This window comes from Natator depressus, chromosome 12, assembly GCF_965152275.1.
Source record: "Natator depressus isolate rNatDep1 chromosome 12, rNatDep2.hap1, whole genome shotgun sequence".
Lineage (NCBI taxonomy): Eukaryota > Metazoa > Chordata > Testudines > Cheloniidae > Natator > Natator depressus.
Window position 1 is genome coordinate 5,532,768 of NC_134245.1, and position 24,553 is coordinate 5,557,320.

At 62.4% G+C, this 24,553-nt stretch overlaps 1 protein-coding gene across 2 annotated transcripts in view; it reads right to left on the reverse strand.

Annotated features, from left to right (window-relative positions):
• Positions 1 to 1,174: 1,174 nt before the first annotated feature.
• FHOD1 (formin homology 2 domain containing 1) overlaps positions 1,175 to 24,553 on the reverse strand; it is a 62,872-nt gene continuing 39,493 nt past the window's right edge. For both annotated transcript variants that reach the window (XM_074968417.1, XM_074968418.1), the window contains 16 exons: positions 21,917 to 22,011; positions 21,513 to 21,656; positions 20,371 to 20,600; positions 19,781 to 19,888; positions 13,674 to 13,807; positions 12,848 to 12,964; positions 11,375 to 12,216; positions 9,979 to 10,131; positions 8,062 to 8,244; positions 7,429 to 7,548; positions 6,190 to 6,351; positions 5,784 to 5,974; positions 5,170 to 5,362; positions 4,919 to 5,081; positions 2,699 to 2,875; positions 1,175 to 2,186 (listed from right to left, as the gene is read on the reverse strand). In XM_074968417.1, the coding sequence (XP_074824518.1) occupies positions 2,104 to 2,186; positions 2,699 to 2,875; positions 4,919 to 5,081; positions 5,170 to 5,362; positions 5,784 to 5,974; positions 6,190 to 6,351; positions 7,429 to 7,548; positions 8,062 to 8,244; positions 9,979 to 10,131; positions 11,375 to 12,216; positions 12,848 to 12,964; positions 13,674 to 13,807; positions 19,781 to 19,888; positions 20,371 to 20,600; positions 21,513 to 21,656; positions 21,917 to 22,011 (3,095 nt within the window). In that variant the 3' untranslated portion in view covers positions 1,175 to 2,103. The remainder of the gene's footprint in view (positions 2,187 to 2,698; positions 2,876 to 4,918; positions 5,082 to 5,169; positions 5,363 to 5,783; positions 5,975 to 6,189; positions 6,352 to 7,428; positions 7,549 to 8,061; positions 8,245 to 9,978; positions 10,132 to 11,374; positions 12,217 to 12,847; positions 12,965 to 13,673; positions 13,808 to 19,780; positions 19,889 to 20,370; positions 20,601 to 21,512; positions 21,657 to 21,916; positions 22,012 to 24,553) is intronic.

Here is a 24,553-nt window from a genome sequence, read left to right on the forward strand (position 1 = left end):
TATGATCCCTGCTACCTTACTGTATGCAGTGTTTTTACTCCCAGGACATGACCCACTAGGCCACCCAGCCAAACCCCTTTACTTTTCTCCCGCAGACAACGGTCACCTCCGTGATGTCTGAGCAGGGATGGAGCTGAGATGTAGCACTGTGGACCTCACTTGTGAGCATTAAAGAGCCTGTGGACACGTTCCTGAGAATTATGTCACTGTCCTGGTGCTGCTAGTTACGTTCCATGTCCACGAGCGCCCTCTTCCGTTTCCTATGACTGAACGCTTGGCCTGCTCTGTATGGCAGTGGGAATTTTCTGAAATATTTTTATAAATTCTATGTGTGCCCCAGTTTCCCTCTGTATTTTGCAGTGCTACCCAGTGGGTGCCTCCTGCCCAAGCGACTAACTGAGGCACTCAGGTAAAAACTGAAAGGGTCTCCCCACCTTGGGCTTCAGTGCACAGCTGGTCACCAGTGGGAGAAGGGTCAGGAAGGATCCCCGGCCCCCCTCAGTGGCACAGCCTGGCCCAGACAGGTGCATTGGAGGGCCCTAACTCTTCACCAGACTTCACCCCCACATGGTTTCCAGCTGGGCTGTGCGCGCAACCTTGCGGTCTGGATGCTGGAGGGCTGCACACACTCCCCCCGCTGGCCGGGGGGAACGGGAAGAGCACCTGGCCTTGCTGGGATAACGACTGCACTTCCCGAGCATCACCAGGCCCCAGGACCAGCAGACAGCGAGGCAGGGACAGACCCTCTCTCTGGGGCCTGACAGAACCATTCAAATGAGCCCAGGAGTCAGGCTATGAGCCTGCCACCCAGAACCTACCTCCAGCCCCTCTGCCGCGCCAGGCCAGGCTCTGCAGGGAACAGGGGCAGCCTGGAGGAGGCTTTTCCTGGGGGCGGGGGACAGTGCCACACGCTGCACACCCTGCTTGCTTGGAGCAGGCACCACTGGCCCTGGCCTTCCCCACACCCTTCGTCGCAGCACCTGCCCTCCCCGGACCACACCATAGCACCCACGCCAACGAGCCCAGGGACCGAAACACAGGGGCAGGAGGAGGAGCTCCCTGCACACGGTGGGCCGCTGGCCTTGGACACAGCTGGGAGGGGCAGGGAAGAGGAGAGCTGGGCTCCTGCCCGGCTGGACTGAAAAGAGACCGCGGAGCAGCAGTGAACAGCAGGCGTCTTTATTCAGTCCAATTGGCACCGTCCCCAGCGACTGCACTGGGCCCTTCACAACCCACGTGCTGCTGGAGGGCGACTACAGCACACACGCAACCCGACTCACTGTAACGGGTACGACTCCCCCAGGAGACGGGGGCTTCCATGAACTGCTCAGCTAGTGCACACACAGACCCCGCCCAGAGTCGCCTCCCATCACCAGCACCCAGGTAGGGCCGGGAGCCCTGGGAGGACGCAGGAGTCAGCCACCAGGGAAATGCTACTCACTTCCTAGCGCGACCCTGGGAAGTCTCGGAGAAGCCCTGGAATCCAGTGACCTGAAGGGGAAAGGCAGGAGGGGCAGGAGGCAAACCCAAGGAGATGGGGTGGCACTCAGGAGCGGCTGCGATGGCAGTGCCATGCAGCCCAGCCATGCCCAAGCCCCTGCTGCAGCCAGTGCTTCTCTTTGCAGGGCCCAGCCGAACTAACCCACAGCACAAGTCCCACTGGCCAGCTACCTGCAAAGGGCTCAAATGCCAGTGTCCCCAGAGCAAATCTGCTCAGCGCACGGCACCACAGCGGGAAAACAGGATGGATGGACGGCAGGGTGCGGGGGGGCCCATGGGGCAGGGTGCGGGGGACAGGACGCAGGGAGACCCATGGTGGAGGTGGGGAGAAGCAATAGTCACTGTAGTGGGAGTGCCCATCCTATGGCACCAGCAGGCGAGGCTTCAGAGGGGCTCCAGTGGTGCCAGGCGAGCTCGGCTGCAGCCCCGGGGCAGGGGCTCGGGGCTCCCCAAGCACTGGCCCTGCCCGGCAAGTGCCTTCCTCCAGGCCGCAGAGCGCTGTCCTGGGCCGGCCGGGCTCCCGCTCAGCGCGCTCACAGCCCCGCTCGCTCTGGGAGTGGGACATCGCGGGCTCTAGGCAGGCTCCGCTGGCCATGGCAACCGTCACACTTCCAAGCCGGGAGCTTGCGCCAGGCCCAGGGCCTGCACCAAGTCATCACTCAGGCCGCTCTTCAGAGTCCGCCTCACTGGGGGAAAAGGCAAGAATTAGGGCCCTGCTGCCGACATCACAGGACATCCCTGCTCTGAACAGCAACAGGGGGAGGCTCTATAAAGCCAGCCCAAACTGGGACATGGCCACACGCTCAGCCCAGCCGCCAGGGGCCCCCGCCTGCTCTGCGGGCTCTGGGCCAGCCACACCATGCTCTGCAGGAGTGGGACAGCCTCCAGCCTGCGCAGCCCCTCAGCACCAGCCAGCTGGGGCCAATGGTGTGAGCCCTGGGGTCTGCCCCCTGCACGCTCCCCCGCATGGGCTGAAAGCAGCACCAGGGCAGTGCCCACACCAGGCCCTGCACAGCTCCTGGCTCTGCCTCCCACAGGCTTTGCATGTGAAGACTGTTGGCCTGGTGGGTCAGACCAGACACCATGACGCCAGTTTCCCAGCAGTCGCCCTGGCTGGCAGAGCTCCTCCTGCCCAGCAGTGCCATGGCATGGCTTGGCCCTGGCCCCATGGCAGGCTCAGCCTGGGGATGGCACTTACGGGACTTCCGGCTGACACGTGACCTCTTGCGCTCCCTGGCGGCGCCCGGCCGCGGGCCGGTGCTGTGCGTGACAGACTGCACAAGGCGATCCATGATTTCGTCTGAGGCATCGGCTGCGGAGCCAGAGCTGTCCTCCTGGGGCACGGAGCCGCCGGATGGGCTTGACCGGCCCATGCCTGCCCAGGGAGAACAGGAACGTCAGCCGGGGAATCGGAGCAGCTGGTGTGGGGCAGCCAATCCCCCTGCTAAGCTCAGTCTTCTCCCAGCCAAAACCTCTGGCTGCCACAGCCAGAGCATCTGCCCATGGCTACTTGGCTGCTTCCCTTCCTGCAGCTGCCAGCTCCCACGTCTCCCCCATGGCTGCCCTACTGCCGCCCCCCCACCCCCCCAACAGCCAAACCCATCAGCTAACCCCGCAGCAACCACCTCCTCCCTCCACTGTCGAATGCTTGTCATCCCCAAGAGTTACAGAATCATAGAATATCAGGGCTGGAAGGGACCTCAGAAGGTCATCTAGTCCAACCCCCTGCTCAAAACAGGACCAATCCCCAATTTTTGCCCCAGATCCCTAAATGGTCCCCTCAAGGATTGAACTCCCAACCCTGGGTTTAGCAGGTCAATGCTCAAACCACTGAGCTATCCCTTCCCCCAACAGCTTCTCCTCTGCACCCCATCAACCTGTCCCCGCACTGGCTTCCCACCTGTTTATCCCTCCCACACCCCATGCTCCCACCAAATGCCCAGGGGCCCTGCAGCTGGGGACTGGACCGCGTGGTGTCCCCGACTTCAGGCCAGTGCTCTGGGGTCCATGGGGTGTGGGGCCGTACCTGGGTGGGGAGCATCCTGCACCCCACCTCTCCCTAAGTGAGCCCCGCTGCAGGCAGAGGGAGCTGGCCCAGCAGTAATTGAGCTCCATCTCCCCGATCCCAAGGGACCCCACAAATGGGGCAGCCCAGCAGCCCTGAGCTGGGCAGCGAGCCAGCAGTCAGCCAGGGCCCCAGAGTCGTGCCCCAGAGAGGAAGGACCGGCCGGGCCCCCAGCATCCTGTCCTCTAGAAGCTGTGTGGAGGGTGCAGGATGGCAGGACCCCCAGGGGCACGTCTTCCATTGGAAGGGGGTGTTTCGGCAGTTCGTGTCACAGGGCCTTTCGTTCCTGTAGACAGCACTTCCGAGGGTCCCTGGCTGCTCACAGACCAGCACCGAGGCACTGGGGTATGGGCAGGAATGAGCCTGAGGCCCCACAAATACAGCAGGGCCCGGGAGCAGCTGCAGAACAGACCATGCTGAGCAGAGAGCGTGCGGAACGGGTTGGGATCCGCGCCCACAGCCCAGTGCGCTGGGGGAGCCGGGCCCTGTTCTGTACAATGCGGGGCCCTGGCACGCTCCCAGCTGCGTGGGGTGGGATCTGCGCCCACAGCCCAGTGTGTTGGGGGAGCTGGGCTCTGTACAGTGTGGGGCCCTGGCATGCTCCCAGCTGCGTGGGGTGGGATCCGTGCCCACAGCCCAGTGCCCCGGGGGAGCCGGGCTCTGCTCTGTACAATGCGGGGCCCTGGCACGCTCCCAGCTGCGTGGGGTGGGATCCGCGCCCACAGCCCAGTGCCCCGGGGGAGCCAGGCTCTGCTCTGTACAATGCGGGGCCCTGGCACGCTCCCAGCTGCGTGGGGTGGGATCCGCGCCCACAGCCCAGTGCCCCTGGGGAGCCGGGCTCTGTACAGTGCGGGGCCCTGGCACGCTCCCAGCTGTGTGGGGTGGGATCTGCGCCCACAGCCCAGTGTGTTGGGGGAGCCGGGCTCTGTACAGTGCGGGGCCCTGGCACGCTCCCAGCTGCGTGGGGTGCGATCCGTGCCCACAGCCCAGTGCGCTGGGGGAGCCGGGCTCTGCTCTGTACAATGCAGGGCCCTGGCACGCTCCCAGCTGCGTGGGGTGGGATCCGCGCCCACAGCCCAGTGCCCCGGGGGAGCCGGGCTCTGTACAGTGCGGGGCCCTGGCACGCTCCCAGCTGTGTGGGGTGGGATCTGCGCCCACAGCCCAATGTGCTGGGGGAGCCGGGCTCTGCACAGTGCGGGGCCCTGGCACGCTCCCAGCTGAGCCGCTGCCTGGGGCCTGCACAGAGAGCCACAAGTGGAGATGCAGTCAGGGTCATGCCAGCGGCTGCCCGGCGCGCCCTTCGGCACTGCCACGGGGCAAGTGCAGAGTCACCGGGCTGGCCGCACCCCCTACCTCGGCTGGCCCTGCTGCGTCGGCTGTGGGGCTCTGCAGCCGAGCTCAACACGCTCTTCATGGTCTCGTGGCCTGCATCCACCTGCTGCTCCGGGCTGGCAGACCCGACGGCTGGAGAGGGGCTTGCCTCAGGGCTGTTGGCCATGCCAGAGAATCGCTCCATCTGCGGAGAGAGGAGACAGCCAGCATGAGGGGAGGGGGAGGCATCGGGCTCAGCAGACCCCCCCCGGTCCTCCAGGTCAGCCCCGTACCTCCGTGATCATCCGGCCCCGGGTCTTGTTCCTCTCGCGGTGCGCGGCCCGTTTGCGCTGCTGCTGCAGGACGCGCTCTCGGCAGGTGCGGTACTCCAGGGCGAACTCCCGCAGGAGCCGGCAGAACCCCGTCGCCTTTGTGTCCCGTGCGGCCGCAGGCGGGTAGCCCAGGAACAGCAGGAAGGAGCGGAACCTGCCGAGAGACGGCGCAGCTGGGGGCGAGGGGAGGACACGGGGGCCCACGACCCGGCCCCGGTCCCTCCTGCACCTGGAGCCGCCTCAGGCCACCCTGACAACCACTGCCAGAAGGGAGGGGGAGTCTTAGAACCAGCCTGGATTCCCCCACCCCTCCCCCTCCTGCTCTGCCAGCCCCCCCTCCACTTCCGCTTCCCTGCCCCCCCCCCGGCTGGGAACACTCTCAACTCCACTGGGAATAAGGAACATTTCCCCTCCCCCCAGTCAAATGCTCCCCGCCCCCCCAGCCTTCTTCCCTGTCACCTCTGTTCACCCCTTCCCCCCTGCCAAATTCTGCTCCGCCCACCCCCATTGGACCCCCGCCCTGCCAGGGCAGCCTGACAAGGACCAGGGGATCTGCGCCCAGCAGGCAGACCGACCTGTGGAGTACGCGTCTGTGCACCACCTTCAGAACGTGGATCTTCCGGGAGCTGTCCTTCAGGAAGTCCGTCAGTTTGCTCTTCAGGCCCGGTTTGGTCTCGTGCTTGGCGATGGCCTTCAGGCTGTCCCATGATGCTTTGCACCGTCGCTCCAGCTGGTTCAGGCTTTCTGCCAGCTCGTCAAAGTCAACCTGAGGAAGGAGTGAAGATGCACCCGTGGCCGTGCTGCGCTCGGGATCCCCTCACTGCCCTGCGTCCCCACATGACCCCCATGTCCGTCCGTCCCCCCCGGGGCCTGCAGAAGCCATGCAGCCTCGCCAGACTCAGGTGTCGCTCCCTGGGTCGGCAGGGCTGGGGGCAGTGGCGGGGGAGCTGGAATATCTGCTGGTTCCGACAAGCGTCTGACCTTGGCTGACCGGGTGATGGCTGCGATCTCCGAGTAGAGGTCGCTGGTTTGGGGGAACCTCTCCACCACCGTGTAGCACAGGTGGTGCAGCAGGGACTGCCGGTGCACGGTGTCCTTCACCTCCGAGACCTTCTCCAGGTAACTCAGCTCGAAGCCCCGGCTCTGAAACCCAAACGCAGGCTCAGTCAGAGCCAGGGGAGCCCAGGTCACCTCTCCCTGCTGCTTCCTGGAGTCAACTGCCCTCTCCCAGCAGCTGATTCTGCCCCGTGCCCCTCCAGCCGGGCTCCCACTTGCTCCGGTGCTAGCTCCGGCTCAGTTTCACAGCCGCAATCCCAGGCCCGTGGCCTTCCCTGGCAGGGGTAATGCACCAGCACTGTCTCTACACCATTTGCTCCTCTGGAGGCTGAAGCTATTTGATCTGATTAACCCCACCCCACATCCTTCCAGACATTCTCTGTACCCCCTTCCTCCCAGCTTGGCAATGGCCCAGCATCCCAGCTGGACCACCCACAGCTTGGCACTGCCGCCTTGCACACAGTCTACTCCCACTTTGTTTGCCCTGGACACCAGTGTGTAGTCCAGCGGGTACAGTGCTGACTGGGAGCACAGCCGCCGACCTGCTGCGTGGCTATCCCCTCTCTGCCTCGGTTTCCCCTCCCACGCCTTGTCTGTTTAGCCCATGAGCTCTTGGGGGCAGGGTTTGCCTCTCACAATGTGTTCGTACAGCGCCTGGCACAATCCCAGATGGGCCCTAGCACCATCATTCCACAGATAACCATTCCCCTTAGTAGTTTCTTCCAGTCCGACTGAGGGGACTCCATCCTCCGATCTGCTCTCCCTTACACCTCCCTGCATGGATTTTCACTTGACAAGATCTCGGTGTGTTCTGCAGCAAAGCAACAGACCAGCCCCCCGCACTGAGCCCCATCAGCCCACCGGGCACAACCCTGCAGGCCCCCCTGCTGCCATGCACTGGCCCCCTCAGCAGCCAGCCCCCCCAGCATTTCCCACCTAGCTTGGCACCTTAGCCCCGGGTGCTAAGTTCCTTGCTGCACGCATTGCCTGCTCTCTTACGCACAGCCGCAGGCCTGGGCACACGGCTGCGCTGGCAGTCCGGGAACTCCCATCAGCTGGGGACTCTGTATCTCTTTCTAAGCCCCGGCTGGCAGCCACCTCGTCCCCCAGGAGCTCTGCGCTGGCAGCTGCAGGAGACCCCAGGCCCCTCCCTCTACCCCTCACCTGGGACCCGTTGAGGACGTTCCCCATGGCCAGCAGAGTAGCCAGGATACACCTGAAGGTCTGGTTTTTGGCCAGCTGTTCCATCCCCAATTTCAGGTCAAACAGAGGCTCCGCGATCTCCTGAACAGGGAAAGGTGCAGCTGCTGTGACTGGTAAATCAGCAACGCCCAGCTCCAGCCCGCGTACATCCCACCTCACGGCAGCACTCACCACTCTGTCGGGGAGCCAGGGACTAGCCACAGCCAGCCCGGGTTCCGCTCCGCCCTGGGACAGAGGGCAGCGCCGCATGGGCTCACTGGCCTTGGATTCAGCATGAAAGACACGGAACTCACCCGAGTCAGGGGAATCCCCACACCTGGAAAGCTAGGCCGCCGGCCCCTGCAGGGCAGGACCGGGCCCTTGGCCTACAGCTGCTGAGCGTGGCTGTACCATGCCCTTATCCAAACCAGGCAGGGACTGAAGTGCCACAGGATACACGTATGCAGCCGAAGTCCCCAGGCACGGCAGGGGGGTGCAGAGATCCAGTGGGAATGCCCAGGGGAATCTGCATTACCAAACCCAAAGGTCAGGGATGTTCACGGTCCAACCGGTTTGCCGGGGAACAGGTCAGTGGGCTGGGGTTTGCCCCATTACCTGCTCCATGCTCTCATAGTCCAGCTTGAAGGCCCACAGCTGGAGCCGAGCCGTGAGCTCGCTAATGGAGGAGAGGGTGAGCAGGAACTGCTCGGCTGAGCCCAGGGGGACATCGGGATTGGTGAGCTGCGCCTCCTGGATCTTCTGCTTCTCTTCGTCGGTGGGAACCATGCTCAGGATTTTCTGTAAGACACAAGGAGCCGCACATCCGAGGCAGCAGGTCAGGTCTAGCTGCCCAAACAGAGAGCAGTACCAGTAGTTCTTTGTCAAGCTGGTCTCAGTGGTAGCCTTAAAGGGTCACACATCATGGTTCACTGGACTAGCTATGCCCACCTGGGAGAGTACTGACACCTCCCCACTCCACACTGGGACGAGCATCAATAGGGCATGGGACAACCAAACAGCCTTCAGGCCTGCACACTCTTGGTCTCAGCAGAGTAACTCTCTGGAGTGCCGATACCCTGGGGGTGCATGGGTGCTTTTCTGCTCACTCTGGCCAGAAGGGAACACAAGGACCAGCAGAGCTGGGAGTGGGGCTTGGCTGGGAGTGAGCACTGCTGTGAGCAAAGGGGACGGGGATGCAGTCTTACAGCATTCTCCAGCCATCTCCAGTCTGCCTTCACAAGGGCTTGCACGCAGGGCTCTCCTTCAAGAGACTGTTAGTTGTTAGTGGGGAACCAGGGAGCAATCAGTCAAGCACCCCTCCTGCAAAGCTAAGCCACATGGCAGCAAAGGACAGAGTGTGTGGGGGAACCAGAGAAACGTACCCACTCATCCTCCCCAAACCACAGGCATCCACGGACCAAGCCCAGGGCAAAACCAAAATGCAATGAGATGTGATGAACTCTGGAACTGGAGAAGGGCTGGGAGAGACTAGTCAGCCAGCCTGGGGTAGACATTGTTTGCAAGGAAACCACAAATACCCAGCTCCATGCTGGGGCTGCCCATCCACCATCTAGATGCAACGACTGTCACACAGGGATGTCAGGAAAGAACAACACAGGGCCTGTGCTGGACTCTCACTCTCCAACATAGCAGCATCCATAGGCTGGGGAAGACAACGCACCAGCTCCCACGCTCCTAACAGCAGCTGCTTCTCCCCAGAAATCTCCTCCCGCATCGGAAATGCACTACGAGGAACCCGAGCTCGGGACTGGGCCTGGGAGCCACCCTGCCCATGTCCCTAAGGGATGACAGGATAATTATTTAAGGTATTTAAGGCTCCTCTAGCAGAATATTGGATGGGTGGCTTCCTGGGCCAATGGGGAGAAGATTTCTGACACTCAAGGGCTCTTTAGCAGAGCAGATAAAAACCGAAGGAGAGCCAGTGGTTGGAAGCTGGCCAACAGAATTCAGACCAGAATCAGGTGTACCTTTTTAGCAGTGAAGATAACGAAGCACTGGAACAGGTGACCTAGCTCTGGGGCAGATTCCCTGTCCCTTGCAGTCTTTAAATCAAGACTGGGCCTCTCTTTCTAAGAGCTGTGCTCCAGAGGGTGCTGGGGCAGGCAGAACCACACAGTGAAATGCTGTGCCTGGTCAGACTAGATGATCTAATCTAGGCTCCGTGAAAACCCGCGTGGCACGCACAGGCCTAGAGCCGGAGTGCTGTCAGAGAACACTGCAGGCAGGGAGTGCTGCTGGCCTCTACAGGAGCCAGTCCAGTGCCAGGGCACTAATGGACACGGGTTCAGTGCCCTGCTCTGCCACAGACAGCCTTGGGCCAGTCCCTTAGCCTCTCTGTGCATGGCAGGGCCAACAGCCCTGCCCCGCACACAGGGGTGCTGAGGAGAAACACAGTACGGCCTGGGACAGGCTTCAGGCAGGGTGACCTTCTGGGGCAGGAGTTCATCTGCTCTTTACTCGGAAACGTTTACTACCAAGAAACGGCTCATGGGAGGAATTGCTGCAGCTCACCTCAATTCCTTCTTTGTTAATTGCAAACTCGTCGAAGCTGAGAATGGCCGTCTTGATGATGTGAACGGGCGGCAGCACTGTCAGGCCGATGTTAATGGCATTGCTTCTCTTGGGGTCGAGGACCACCGTGCACTTCTTCCCGTCAGCAGCCTTCTTCGGGGGGTGGCGAGGGGGGGCGGCAATGGGAAACGGAAGAAAAGGGGCTGAAAGGCAGGTTAGGCGCGCACGGGCTACCCTGAAACAGCCACATTTCCCCAGCAGGCCCCCGAGCTATTCCAATCAGTGTCAACACAGAGGATCTGGCGAAGGCAGCTCCACCTCCCCACCCTCCCATGCACCCAGGGCATCCTGCAGTGCTACCCCCAGGAGAAGTAAGGCCTTTTCTGACCCCCGCGGGTGAGGAGATTACCCCACAGAACCTGCCATTTCAGAGCACGGCCTTGCACGCTGGTAGGGGTCACAGCAGAACTGTGGCATTTTCACTATTGCCAGCGTCTCCAGCACCTCCTCTGGCTCAAGTTGGCAGAGATGCCATTGGCCATGCCAGGTGCAAAACAAGCTGCACCTGGAGAGACTGGGCCCCTTCTCTCTCCAGTGAGGGGACACTAAAGGGCCCAGGCTCTCTTGCTCGACTGGCCCTGAGGAAGAGGAGTGGATCCCCTCTCTGGGGTCAGTTACCAAGAAAGAGCGGCACGCACCCCAAACAGACTGTCTGCTACAGAAACTTCTCCTGAAATGGGTCCTGCGGAGCCAGGATCTGGCTGTGCAGGGCAGCCTGGATCCACTAGCTCACTTCCAGCAGAGCTGAATTTCATCCTCTCCTCTTGTTGTGTATTAAGCTCCTCCGAGAAGCTGAATTCATTCCACTTTCCTCCCAAAGGGCTACTAGTCCACAGGCTGCATGTGCCAGCAGGGACTGGATCGATGACCCAGGAGGGTGCTTTCCTACGACGTTCGATGCACCGAACTAAAAGAACCACTCCAGAGGTGCAGTGTCTGAGCATCGCTCAGACTGCAGGCCCAGTACTGTGACCCCCCCAGGCTCCGGTAAGTCCAGCAGGACCACCCTCCTCTTGACGCGACGAGAAAGGGAATGACAAAGAAAACTCAGCTAATCCAGGGCCTTTGCTCCACACGGGGCATCCCCCATGCTCCAGCAATATTCCTCTATGGGCTCGAGACACCCACCAGTCCCAGGGAGCCCTGCCTGCTGCTCAGTGAAGACAGTGAAATAGTTGTAATAACCTTCTCTAAGCAACAGAGCGGCAGGGAGAGGGGCGTGGACTGCTTCAGTGGGCATGCTATGGCAGCCAGCTCTCGGACCGCACCCCACAGTGCCCCGCCACCCACTGCAGGCCGCCAGGACTGGCCTGCTGGCCCCCGACCTGCTGCGTACCTTGGAACTCAGCACTTCCTTCGCTCTGGACTCAAAGAGATGCTCCAGCTTGGCCGCATCAATCTCTACTCTCTCCAGGGACGCCCACACGGTGCCCCGGCCAAACCGGCCAGCCCCAGCGTGGGAACTGTGGTGTTTCAGCTCCTTCCAGAAGAGCTTCACCGTCTTCTTCTTCTTGGCAGGGGAGCGGCCATCTGGCGCAGGGGAGCCCAGCAACTCAGGAGGGGGTGGGGGTGGGCAGCCAGGAACAGGGGGTGGTGGGGGCGGAGGGCAACCGGGGGGAGGGGGTGGTGGTGGGGGAGCCATGAGGCCCCCCACAGCCAGTGCTCCAGTGCCAGGAGGTGGTGGGGGAGGTACATGGAAAGAGTCATTTCCTACTGCCTTTTGCTCGAAGGCATCAAAGTCTTCCTCTTCCCCCAGGTCTGAGAAGTCCAGGTCTTTGATCCTCAGCAGCATGGGGCCGGGCTCCAGACGATCCCACATGAACTCAGAGTCCTTTTTAAATGGGCTCAGGAGGGCCCGCCCCATGCTCTGAGCGTTGGCTTCTGCCTCGACGCTGGACTGGGTGCGCGGGAGCCGGGTCCGGGCGCCAGAGACCTGTCTGTCAGGGGCCTTGCCATGGGGCCCAGCGTTCTCCAGGTCCTGACCACCTTGCAGCTCTGCCTGGCTCGGCTGGTCCCCAGCCACTCGTTGGTTCTGGGCAGAGGCTGACGCCTCAGGGAAGAGCAGGTCCCGCTCCGGCGCCACTTGGCTTTTGGCAAACAGCATGTCGTGGATCAGCTTCTTGTCAGAGGAGATGGTGCTGCAGGGATCGGCGCTCTCCCGCTGGGGGACACAGCGCTCTGTGGAGGAACCAGAGGACAGAGCGTGTCCAGGGCATTCACCCTTCCTTGGGCACGGTGCCACTGCCTCCCTGCACCCCAGCACTCTTCACCTCTGCTTCCCTAGACATCAGGCCATAGCTGGCCTGGCGGCCTCTCCCTGCACACTGTCCCGGCTCAGAGGCACAGGTCTCCTGCACTGCGAGGCCCAGTGCTGGACAAGGGGCGGGGAAGGAATCATGGAAAACCTGCCCCCAGGCAGAGTTCAGGCCAGACAGCCACCTCCATGGCAGCTGTTCTGAGTCTGAGAGCTCAACTCTGCAGCCAGGGAGTTACGTTACGCTCCCCCGGCTACCGGCTCTCACTGACTGCCACAGCCTTGGCCCTGGGCCCCCCCGAGGTCAGTGCACTCCTGCTGCAGCGAAGTGCTCCCCCCGGCACTAGATGCGCCTCTCTGGGGTGGCAGGACAGGCAGCCGCTTGGCTAGAGCCATGGCGAGCGGCAGGGGGCTCTGGGAGGCGCCAGGCAGTTCAAGGTGGTGTGGGGGTTGGGTCCCTAGTCACAGAAGCAGGCGTGTTTTGGGGAGGGGAGCAGGGGGTCATGGAGGTTGCAGGAGCATCTGGCCACAGGGTGTCCCAGGGAAGGTCCTTGCCTGATATGCCGTCTCCTTTCTCGTCCCTCCCCGGAGAGATCCCGACTGATGGCATGTGGGGCTCCTGCTCGTTAGCCGTCTCATTCCGCTCCTTCTCCTCGCTCAGCGCCAGCCTCCCTGCAGCCCGGACACAGCAGTCGTTAGGCAGCCTGGCGCCTGAGGGCAGGGCAGGGGCAAGGGAGGGAGTGCGGGCTGGCCCCTGTGGCCCGGGTCGTCACACACCCCACGCCAGGGCTGCACATACCCAGTGCACGTGTGTAGTCCTCGCAATGGTGGGGCGTTTCCTAGTGGTCGGGTCCCACTCCTCTCGCGAAGAGGGGGCTCCCTGCATCTGGCGGCTGCTTACGCAGACACGGATGGAGGTGCCACTGGCCTGACTGGTACCTGCACAGCCAGCCCCACATCCCATGTGCTGCGTGTCTGTGTGTGTCTTGCCCATGGCCCTGCCGTCCCGCAAGCTGTCCGGAGCACCCCCACCCCGCAGGGAACCAGTATGTCTATTGTGGCAGTGGGCCAAGGCCCACAGCAGGATTGGAGTTGGGTCCCTGCCCCGCACGTGCTCAAAGGCCCCAGGAAGGAGGGGGCTGAGATGAGACCTTGCAGCCTGGCTCCCAGTCACTTGGGAAGGGAGGGGCTGGAAGTGACCAGGCAGTGACAGCAAGTTTGCTGCCTTCTCAGGTGGCACTGCCTGGCTGGGGGTGGCACACTGCCCCTCTGGGCTGCATGGCACTCACCGGGCACACGGGACCTGCGTACCTGCTGCTGGGGGTGGCACACTGCCCCTCTGGGCTGCATGGCACTCACCGGGCACACGGGACCTGCGTACCTGCTGCTGGGGGTGGCTCTAGGCTGAGCTGGCCGCCCCCTGGAATGGCTTCAGCGAGGATGTCAAGCCGCCCCTTGGACATCGCAGACAGCCTCTCCTTTTGGGACGAAGCCAGGTTTTCCAAGAAGCGAGCTCTGCAAAAGAGAGTCCAATGTCTGCGACCAGCCACACGCAGGCCGGGCACAGGACCACGGTGCACATGTCTAGCAGGGGCAGCTGTGTCCCGGGACAGGACTGCTGGCATGCCGGGCACCCTCCGCCCCTCAGTCAGAGCACGCACCCCACCATACGGTATGCAGAGCCATGGGTGTCTCAGGCCAGCAGCCGCCTACAGCCACCCAGGTCCAGCAGCCTTCCCCTCCCGCTGCCGGGACGGCATGGCCAGACATCCAAGCTCCTGCGCATGAGGAAGCCCTGGTGTCCCCAGCTCCCTCTTCCCACATCGGAGCAGAGAAAACCCAGGCATCCCGCTCAGTTCTGAAACACCCTGTAAATCACCACACTGCCCCCTCTGAGGCCCAGTGGACTCGCCACATCTGACACTCCCAGCCCCATCACACGACGGGCAGCACCCCCAAAAGCTGCCAACACGCCGGTCCAGTCTTCCTGCCTAGGGATTCGAGTGATCCCCAGGGCCGGCGTCACACTGCAGTTCCCAGCTGAGACCGTACTGCCTTTGTTCCCCTCCCCCCACGTGCAGCACCGTGCCAGGCTGCTATGTACGGCTGACAGCTGCCACCGACAGCCCAGAGGCGGTCGCATTCTGGCCGTGGGGAAAGCAGGCATGCGAGAGGCCAGTGGGTAGACGGGAAGGGCTCCAGAGTTAAGGTGCCTGAGTACATGGGTTTGCTTTAACTCTCAGCCTTGGGGGTAGCTGGGAATGCAACAAAACCCAGGGCACAGGCTACCTGAAAACAGGGGAGCCAGTTCCCACAGGGCCTGGGGGATCCTGTAGCCTCATAACTCACTGGGAAATGGGCCGCTCACCGCAGAATGACGCTCCAGGAACCCAGCTTTCATTTCAGGGTAAGAAGCTGCCCCCACCAGCCCTAGTGGCCGTGACGTCACCCTGAGATCTGGGAAACGGGTGCAGCTGCATTGCTGTCTCCCCAGTCTGCCTTCAGCCTGAAACAGCCGCTCAGCCTGGGGAGACAGCCCTTCCCCTCACTGCAGGGCTAACAATTAAACCATCATCGTTAGGGCTCAGAGTTAACTACTTTACTGCTGATCGTATTAGCAAGAGATACCCAGCTAATGCGTGCATCCCTCAGTCCCAAACTGACTCGCTGGCGCCCAAAGCAGCGACCATCGTCTCCAGCTTCCTGGACAACGCCTGGCTCCTATGCTGTTAGGGAAACCTCTGCAGCACACTCCGAGTGGGAAACGGGGTGGCCAGGCAAAATGAACAGCCCAGGGGCTGCTGGCCTGACCAATCGACTCCCTGCCGGATGCAATTCATGACAGTCTGACGTCTGCCATGGAAAGGAAGCCACCGCGAGGCTGCAGCCGGTGGCACAACAGGGCCCAGGGGCCTCGCCGCCGCGCCTGTGCCCGACTGGCCTGGACACCCGCGCCAGCTCTCCCTACTAGTCAGCAGGTCGGTTTCTGCTCGCACCACGAGAGCTGCCTGATGCGATCCTCAAAGGCAATGCGAAGGGATACGATCTATTCCCAGCGCTGTACTCCAGCCCTTGCGGTGCGGCTCGCCCACTACAGGGGCAGGTGCCTGGCTCCCCAAAGCTCTGGAGTCCCGCCAGGCAAGCACCTTCCCCGGCAGAGGCTCTCGCAGACTCAGGTCTGCAGCCAGGCGCCTCAGACAGGTAAAGGCCCCTGTCGAACTTTGTAGAGTTCTAGCTCCGAAAGCCACTGGCTTCTGGCACTGCCCAGGAAGCCCAGACACTCAGAAAGGTTGAAACACTAAAAATCTTTCAGCACACGTTGGGCTTGAAGCTCACGGCTTCCCAAGCTAGAGCACTCTAAGGAACTAGGCAGGGCTGGAGGGTCCTCCTAGGGCTGGGACCAAGAGTGTGTCTAGTGCTCGCCGTGGGGGCTGAGTTACCCACAAAGCACGCTGGAGGTAGCCAAGGAAACCAATCTCCCCTCTTCCCACGGCCCAACCTCTCTGCTCTGGTGGATACAGCCCCTGCCCTGGCACCGCTCTGCCCAAGCCAGGCTCTGACGGGCGCTGCCCCCCGGCTCAGCAAAGGGAAGTGCAGCCACACACACCTGGGGGAGGCAGATGCGTGGGAGCCAATCTGCCCCCAGCTTCCATGACCCATGTGACATTTACCCTAGAGACCACCACCCCGAGCCCTGCTCTGCTTTGGGGGTGCCCAGGCCTGGCTCCAGCAGGACCCAGGGCACATCTGAAGATGAGCACACATCTGTACTTACTCAAACTTCCTCAGAACGGGCTTGTCCCCACACAAAGGGGGGCTCTCCTCTCGCCTGAGAGAAAAGAGCAGTTAGCACCGCTGCCCGGCGCGGAGCGGCCCATGCTTTCCGCATGCTTTCCACACGGCAGCCGCCTCTCAGCTCCACTCTGCCGGTGCCCTGTGTCAGGACAGCCCTGAGCCTGAGCGCAAACGGGAAAGCACGCCCCAGAGCAAACAGCCCTGCCCCTCCTGTGCTGCCAGCCCTGGCTCTCCAGGCCAATCCATCTAAGGGCACGTCTGGGCTGGAGACGTCACACCAGCACCAGTTCTGACCCAGCTAGAGTGCTAGGAGCAGAAGCGGAGCCAGGGCGAGGCGAGCAGCGTGAGGGGCAAGCTACTCAGGTACGTGCAGAGTATCTGGGCTGGCACTGGACTGGGGCACACAGCCCCTCCCGCTGGTCATGGCTACGCTAGTTTTTGCACGCTGGCCTATCAGAGCTAGCACTGGGACCTGGGAATCACACCCCCAGCTTCAGTGTGGACTTACCCTAAGGGGGATGTCTACACTGCAAGGTAAGCCCCGGGTTTGAACTCAGGCTCCAGCTGAAACCGCCTTCCACCTACACGCAAACCGAGCAAACCCAGGGTCCCATAAGGGGGCAGAGTCCAAGCCAGGACCCAGGGTCTGAGCCCTATTGCTTTGCAGTGTAGATGCAGCCCCACTGGACTTGTGCTCTGGGCATCTGCCAAAAATATCCCACCATCCCATGTCCCGACTTTCCTTGTCTTCTTGGCAGTCAAATTTGGTGGACAGTCAAATTTTCCCAGCACTGCACCACGACCAAAGGGCTAGAGCAGTCACATGCTGGGAGGGCGCTAGGAAGTCTGCGATACGGGTGGTTGGACTCGGGCCTGCATAATGCAGTCAAGTCACTGGAGCCCCACCTTGGGACCCAACCTTTCCTAACCTGGGGTTACCAATGAGTGTAGACACTGAAGCCCTAGGTTAGCAAATCCCAGCTCTGCTACGTCATGTTCTACTGACCCTGGGCAGTGTAGACATATCCTCCATCTGCCACCACAATTGGGGCTCCCTCCCGCTGCTCTGAGCATAGCCTCTTGTCCAGCCCAGGGTACATTCCCAGGCTCTGCTGAGAGCTCCCGTCTGGAGAAGCGAGATCGACTAACAATGGGACAAACTGCCACTTGCACTCAGAGACGAGGGGCTCAGCACCCTGTGTGCTCCTCCTGCCCCCTAGGCCAGCCAACAGCCTCCTGGGCATAGCACATGCTGGTCACTCAACAGGCTGCCACCATCAGTCCAGTCATCCCCTCCCTCAGCAGAGGGCCCCCCCCGGTTATAGGAGCAGCCATGGCGAAGGTCACTGGGGCAAGAAATGGGGTTCCATGCACGGATCAGTCGTTCACAAGGGCTCATGGAGGTGTGGGGGAGCTGCCACCCTTCCCACACCCACCATGCTTCCAGAGGGCGTCCCGGCAGCCATTTTGGAGGGCAGCCATTTTCACACCCAGTTTAGGACCCACAGCAAACGAGCTGCCAGTTAACACAGCCGGCCTCCAGCCACGCACAGCAGTCCCTGGAAAGCAGATTCTAGTGATGCCCTGGGGCAGGCCCAGCTGCTGAACCAGGTGCTGGAACCCTCAAGGGCACCCGGCCATAACCAGGCAGCTTCCCGCTCCTCTCCATCCAGACACAGAACAAGGGGCCAGCCCAAATGAACAGCACGAGGGACTCTTTATACAGAGACCCCAACCCCGAGGATGGCGCTGCCAGTCCAGCAGTCAGAGTGCAGCGGCTCAGGTCTCACTCAGAGATGGGCCTGCACCAGGCCGCTCCGCACTCCCCAGCAGCGGGCTAGCTGGTTGCTCTCCGCGTGCTCTGTGCACTGCGTCTGGGGTTACGTCTGCCTAAGAACCAGCGTGCTGGCGAGGGGAAGTGGGGCAGGCTGCACGGTGCTCCGCTGGCCCTCAGTGTTGCAGAGAGAGGACGGAGCAGAGGGGGGAAGCGCTGCAGAGACAAGCAGTGGGGTTCCTGCATCGCTGTGGAGGTGTCCAGACAAGCTCAGCCCCGAGAGGAGGTCTCTGGCCCCGGCCTAGGATAATGCCTGGTGTAGCAGGCTCAGGGGTCAGTGATCAGGAAAGATGGGCCCTTGATGGCTGAGTGGAATGTAGATCCCAGCCCAGCGAAGGAGTTGCAGGAAGTGCTTCCCGGCAACACGAAGCATGTAATGGGGACAGAATCGTGTGGCCAGCACTAGAGGAGACCCAGGCCGGGAAGCAGCAGGAGCTGCAGCCTCGTGCGAGCAAACCCCAGTGCAGCACCCACACTCCAGACTAACGGAGTGCAGGGAGAGGCAGCCTGGACAGAGCAGCCGCAGGCAGGGAGAGGCAACTAGCCAGCAGCATGCCGGGAAGGGTCACATGCACACACACGCAGCCTCCATGTCACTTACCAAACAGGGGCAGTTTGGTGAAGTCTGAAAAAGGAAAGAAAGTTTAGGCAGAGGAGAATCAGTGCCGAGAGAAGGAGCAGAGAGCGTGAGAGCTGGAGCTAGAGACGCCACCCATCCACGGGGGGAGAGCCGCTTGAGCGGAGCCCTAGGGGCACCGCCAGCACCTGCAGAGGAGCGGGCAGGCCATTCCCATGGCGCTGGCTGGGATCCCGGTATTCGCAGAGACCCCACTCTGCGGGGGGATGATGCTGGCTGCATGGTGGAGGGCCTTCCCCTTTTCCCCCTCTGGGAGGGTACTGATCACCCACCAGACGCCTCCACCCAGCTGAGCAGGGCCCAGAGACCAACAGCTGGGACCCCCCCGCCAGTGTGCGCTCTCCACGGGTTACATCAGCATGCTGACTCCAGAGCACAGCAATTTCTAGAGCGCCCCCCCCCAAGCGTGGACAGTGCCGGCTGGGTCCCTCTAGCGCAGTGCGGCCCCCTCCTGCCAGCCCATCCGCTACACAACCCTCCTGCACACCAGGACAGCTTCCCTCCACGCCACTCCCTTCCCATCGTCACCTGGAGCTCCCAAGGAACCGCCGCTCCTCCACAGGGGGGGCTGGCTCCCGAGCCCTAGGAACCATTCGGGATCTCCCAACGGCCTCCCCTGTCGCACACAGCCCTTCTTGCGCAGGCCAGGGCCCCAGGCATCCCCAGAAGAATGGGCTGTCGATGGGCTCCCCTGGTCCCCCACAGGAGGGGTCCTGGGGCTAAGCAGCGCCACCGACCCACAGCCTGAAACACTCTCAAGAGCACCTGAGACCATGGACAGGCCCCAGCTCAGGTCACTGCGGGGACATCGACACTGCAAAGGAAACCCCTGGCACCCAGTCTGAGACCCGGCGAGCGGGGAGGGTCTCAGAGCCCGTGCGGGAAAATCCACCCTGCTATTTTCAGCCCCACAGCGCCAGCCGGAGTTACTTGATCTGGCTCTCAGACTCATTGCTGCGGTGGTTTATTTATTTATTTTGCTGTGTAGACGCACTCTGGGGTATCTCTGCTGAGACGGGGGGGTGGGGGGGAATGGGGAGGGAAGAGGTGTCTCTGCCAGGTGCCTCCTTGCCTCAGTCCCTCTGGCTCCCCCTCAGAGTCACGCTCCCGTAGTCCTGCCCTGAGCCTCCCCCCCAGGCCTGTCTCGCACCGTGCCCCAGCAGGAAGGGTTCCCCAGGGCCAGCACACGCTCCTCAGTTCCCGCCAAGTTGAGACAACTCACTTGAAAACGCTCCTCTCCCCCACACTGGGGTGCTCCCTCTCCTCCGGGGAGGCCAGCGCAGAGAGCCGCACATTGGACGTGCTGTTGTAAACACTCTCGAAGCGGGGCCTGAAACGGCAGCAGTGCAGACTCAACCTACGCCCCACGAGCCAGCTCCCCTTAGCAGCCGTGCAGGGTGGGCCAGCGAGGCGCGCAGCCTGGCACGTGCCGAGAGGGGCTCTTGCTGTTACGTTTCAATGAATCACACACAGCACCCCATCATTCACCTGCAGGGGGCGCACACGGAGACACTTCATCCAGGGTGCCCACAGGCCAAGCGCCCGGACAGGAGCCCTGCAGGTCCAGCCTGGCTAAGCCAGCCCTGAGGAGTGGGAGATGGAGCAGATCCCTGGCTGGGCATGCCCAGCCCACTGCCTCAGCTGTGCCCCAGCCTCTGCAGGACCACCACGCCCTCCATCAGCGCAGAACAGTCCTGCACCAAACACCCAAGGCCTCGTGGTGGGCACCAGAACCCAGCTTGGTTCCTGCACACCGCACCCAACCCAGCGACTGACCAGCCTGCCTATCCCTGCTGGGTGCCCGGTACTCACGGAGCTGGGCTGCTCTCCAGCACCACCTCGGCAGTGGGTTCCCTCGGGGGGCTGGAGGGCTCAGGCAGCTTGTTGTCCTCCACGGCTGGGCTTGGGGAGCTTGCACCGGCTCCAGCATCCACGTTGCCACCCAAGGAGCGCCGGCCCCGCCGGTTCTCGTCTGTTTTCCTCCGCTCCTTGCGTGCCCCTGGCGGCAGCTCTTCGACTCCGTCTTCGTGTTTGAGCGAGCTCTGCGGAGAGCAGTGCCTGGGCAGAGCGTGCCAGGACACACTGGGCTGCCTCCCAGTGCTGTCGAGCCCTGTTACCCCAGGCTGTCATGGGGCTCCCTCTGCCCACCGGGCGCAGGTGTTGCCTGCCTGCTCCTGGCTGCCTCTGCCCACCTGACCTACACCGTCTCCACGGCGCTGATGCTCTCCTTTTAACCACACGGCAGACTTCTAGCCCTCACAGCTACGGAAATAACCTCCCAGCTTCAAACACGTGTGAGCCAAGGCTGCCTCCTCTGCCCGAGCCTGCTGACAGCCTGAACCAATGGCTCCAAGAGGCGTGAGCGCCCCCAGCACTCGTCAGCCTCGCTGCGGGGCAACGGACGTCTAGCCACGGGATGCCAAGTGTGACGCAGGGGAGAGTTCAGCGACGGCTGCCCCAGCACAACCCCTCTGTGACCCAGAGACCTTCTCCATCCCCTCTGCGGGCTGGGGAGGGGGCTGGCATCATGCCCGGCTGGGGAGAGATACACCATTGCTGTGTGGGGCAGCGACCCCAGGCTCACCGGGAAGCAGTGAGATTTCCACCAGGCCATTCAGGAGCCTAAGTGCTTGGAGCCTTGGGCATGCTGGGGGTCGGCAGCGCTAGGCCTGTCCCAACAGCCCAGTGACCTGCCCAGCCCCGGTGCGGCTGGAGCATCTGCGTATCAGTACCTGGCAGGCCCTCACCTTCCTGTCCAACCTCCAGGGCATTTCCCTGCAGGCAGGATGCTCTGGTAGGTGTGGCCAGGGCAATCCCAGAACCCCCAGCGTAAGGGGGGGGTCCTTCCAAGCCCCTGGCCTGCACCCGAGGGCAGGGGAGGAGGAGCTCTCAAGGGGCAGCACGTCGGAGGGGCAGGGGGCTGCGGCCCATGGGGAGAGGGGAAATGCACTCACTTCGTAGACTGCAAACTGCTGCTTCACGTCCGGATCCAGGCCTTTGCCGCGCATGTGGTGCTGCACAATGCGCTCCATCCCCTGCTGCTCCAGGCAGTCCGTCACGTCGTAGAACGAGTCCTGGTCCGGGAGGGCCGCCAGCGTCTGAGCGACACCGAGGGGACGCAGTCAGGCCAGCCCGCGCCGCAGGGGCTAGCAGGCCTCTTGCCCACACCCCCCAGCCCAGCTGCCAGAGCAGGACTGCACAGGTGAGGGGTGGGGGGGGAGGAGCAACACGGGGGCCACTCCCAGGAACATGCTCCACCCCACCCCACAGCCGCCAGCTGCTTGTTCTTTTCCCTCTGAGCAGCCAGGGGGTTGGCAGGATGTGCCGGGCTGCGGCCGCTCTGCCCCGCGGTACTGACCTTGTTGATAAGCGTCATCGCAAACACCAGCAGCTCCGTGTCAGCCCCATTGCGCTCCTCTAAGATTGCAACCAGGTTGGACCATGGACATGCACCTAGGAAACAGCACCACAAGCCTGGCAAACAGGGTCCCCGAGCAGGGCAGGCTTCCTCCTCGTGACCGGTGGGCCCCGCAGTCCAGCCAACCAGATCAGCCACTTCTGGACTCCCCACTCCCCCCACAAGGCTCTGCCCCCTCCAGCTTATTACACAGCACTGTGCGTCCCATGGAGAGTTTTGTGACCTGAGACCCAGGACTCAGAGCTACAGCCTGCTTGTGCCCAGGGAGGTGGGAGCGCCGAAAGAGGATCCTATGTTAACACATCCACTGAGAGCCTCCAAGTGGGGCTTAATGCCATGTGAGGACAGTAGCTGGGCCCACTGGTCCAGCCAGCACACCATGCACCACATGCTGGGGAGAGTGACAAATGTGGGAATTCTGGTAATACTTTTATGAGTCTTGTGTGCCTCAGTTTCCCTCTGTGCTTTGTACTACTGTGTGCTGAGTGTAATGCACAAGAGACAGCAGGGAGCTGTTTGGGGTGATAAGAATGGGGTCACTAAGGCCTGGCTGGGATCAACCCACACCAATGGAAGATCTGACAGAGACAATGGAAACCCCAGTGACTGAACCATCGACCCCTGTCAGTGGGAGGCTCTCGGCTTGGTTGGCTGGCGCACGGGTGCACTCCGCGAGGTCCTGCAGCAGGTGGACAATGGGAGGAGGTGGCAGCAGGGGGTGCTTAAGAACTGGGCTCTCACCTGGGACTGAGACAAAAAGGAACAGAGAAGGAGAAAGGAAACCAAGATAGTTCCCAGAGCAGCATGGCTCAAGGGAGGCCCAGGGCTGGCCAGGATGGACTACATCTTAACCTTTGCTTCTCTCTGCTAACCTAAGGGCTTCCCCGTGCTGTCTTCTGCATGACCATAGACCCGGCTGCCTGGTGTCACTGCAAACACTGGCTGAGGTGCTTCGAACGCTGAGGAGGGTGCAAGTCTCTGACCAGGCATCTATCTCAGCTGGCATTGCCAGGCAGAGCTCATGGGGGAAGCCACAGAGGCTGCGTGGCCTGCCCTTGCAGGGACCCCCGGGGGTCTGGCACACGGAGGGGGTTACTCCTAGGGACTGATTAAAAGTTGGGGTGCTATATCACTCCTACGGCTCCATGATGGGGAGCCCAGGGGCACACGTGTAACAGATGGTGAAGCTCTCCTATTCCAGCCAGGTTCCTCAAGCTGACGCCCACCCTCCCCGCTCTCACAGCGCTGGGGGCTCACAGACCTCGCTGCTGCGGAGCGTGGGGCTGGAGTGGCACTGCTCCGCTCCTTCCCCTCCGAGAGCGCAGGGCAGCTTTGGGAGCTATTCTCCATGCTCAGGGCTCCGTCTGTGCGGGAGGCTGCTGCTGCCACAGCAGCCTCCACCCCGCGCCCTGGCCACTGGCCGCGAGGGCTCGGCTTTCCTCCCCAGCGTCTGGTGCAGACGAGTACAGAGAGCCCAGCGGACCAAGGGGGAATGGCAGCAGAGACATCCAGCTTGGCACTGCAGCGTGCTCTCCGTGGGGCTGGCCCGAGGATGGCCGCGAGCCCCCTTGGAGCTGCCAGCCCCTGCAGCAGGCCCGCCCAAGGCAGCATGACGCACCAGGCTGGAACCTGGCTCTCTGACAGCCAGTCCAGAGCGAGGTGTTCTCTGGGATGGCCCTGCACCCCATCTGCCCCCTTCAGGGCATGCACGGCCTTGGTGTGACGGAGGCGCCCAAGCACCACCTGTTACCAGAGGGCCAGCACAGCCTGCACCATGGCGATATCTCATGCAGAAGGAGGATCCCTACACGAGCTTTACTCCCCTCCTTCTCCACCTTCACGGCAGAGTTAACCCGGGCTCCGACCCGGGAGACGCCCCCTCTCATCCCCCGCTCGCTTCAGTGTGCTGGTGCTTTAAACCCAGGCTAGCTGGCCTGGCTGCAGCTGTAGCTAGAGCTCAAATTCTGCCTTCACTCGGGCTGGTCACAGGCCCACTTCACAGAGAGGACCCAGGCTCAGCCACGCGACGGCTGACAGTCCTCCGCTGCTTTCCCACAATTCCTCCCACGTGCCCAGGACAGACAAGTTCCCCCACAATTCCCTGGGACGGAACATCTCCGCTCTCCGCAGCACAAAGCAGCCTGGGACGTGCCCCAGAAGTCCCAGGGCCACACAGGCGAGTGCGGCACCAGTGCGGACCGGGTAACTGGAGCCTGGCCGTGCAGCGTGGCGGCTCACGTCCTGGCGCGGATCGCAGGGCACTCACCACTAGGACAGACACTTCAATACCCTGACCTGCCACCAGAGGTCGCTGTAGCACCACGCAGGCCAGCACTACCCAGCGGCTCTCTGAGCCGGAGCACCAGGCTCAGGCAGGGCCCCGAGATCAGGACCCAGACCACCCGGAGAGACCCGCACACCCTCTTCCTCCCAGTAGAGTGGGTCTGCCCGTAAATCCCACAGAGCACTGGCAGCTTCCTTTCCAGCCTGAGACACTGCCCCTAGCCTGGGGCATCCCTGGCCAGTCACCCTCTGCAGGATGCGACTGGGCGGCACTTTAATCTCTTCCCTCCCACA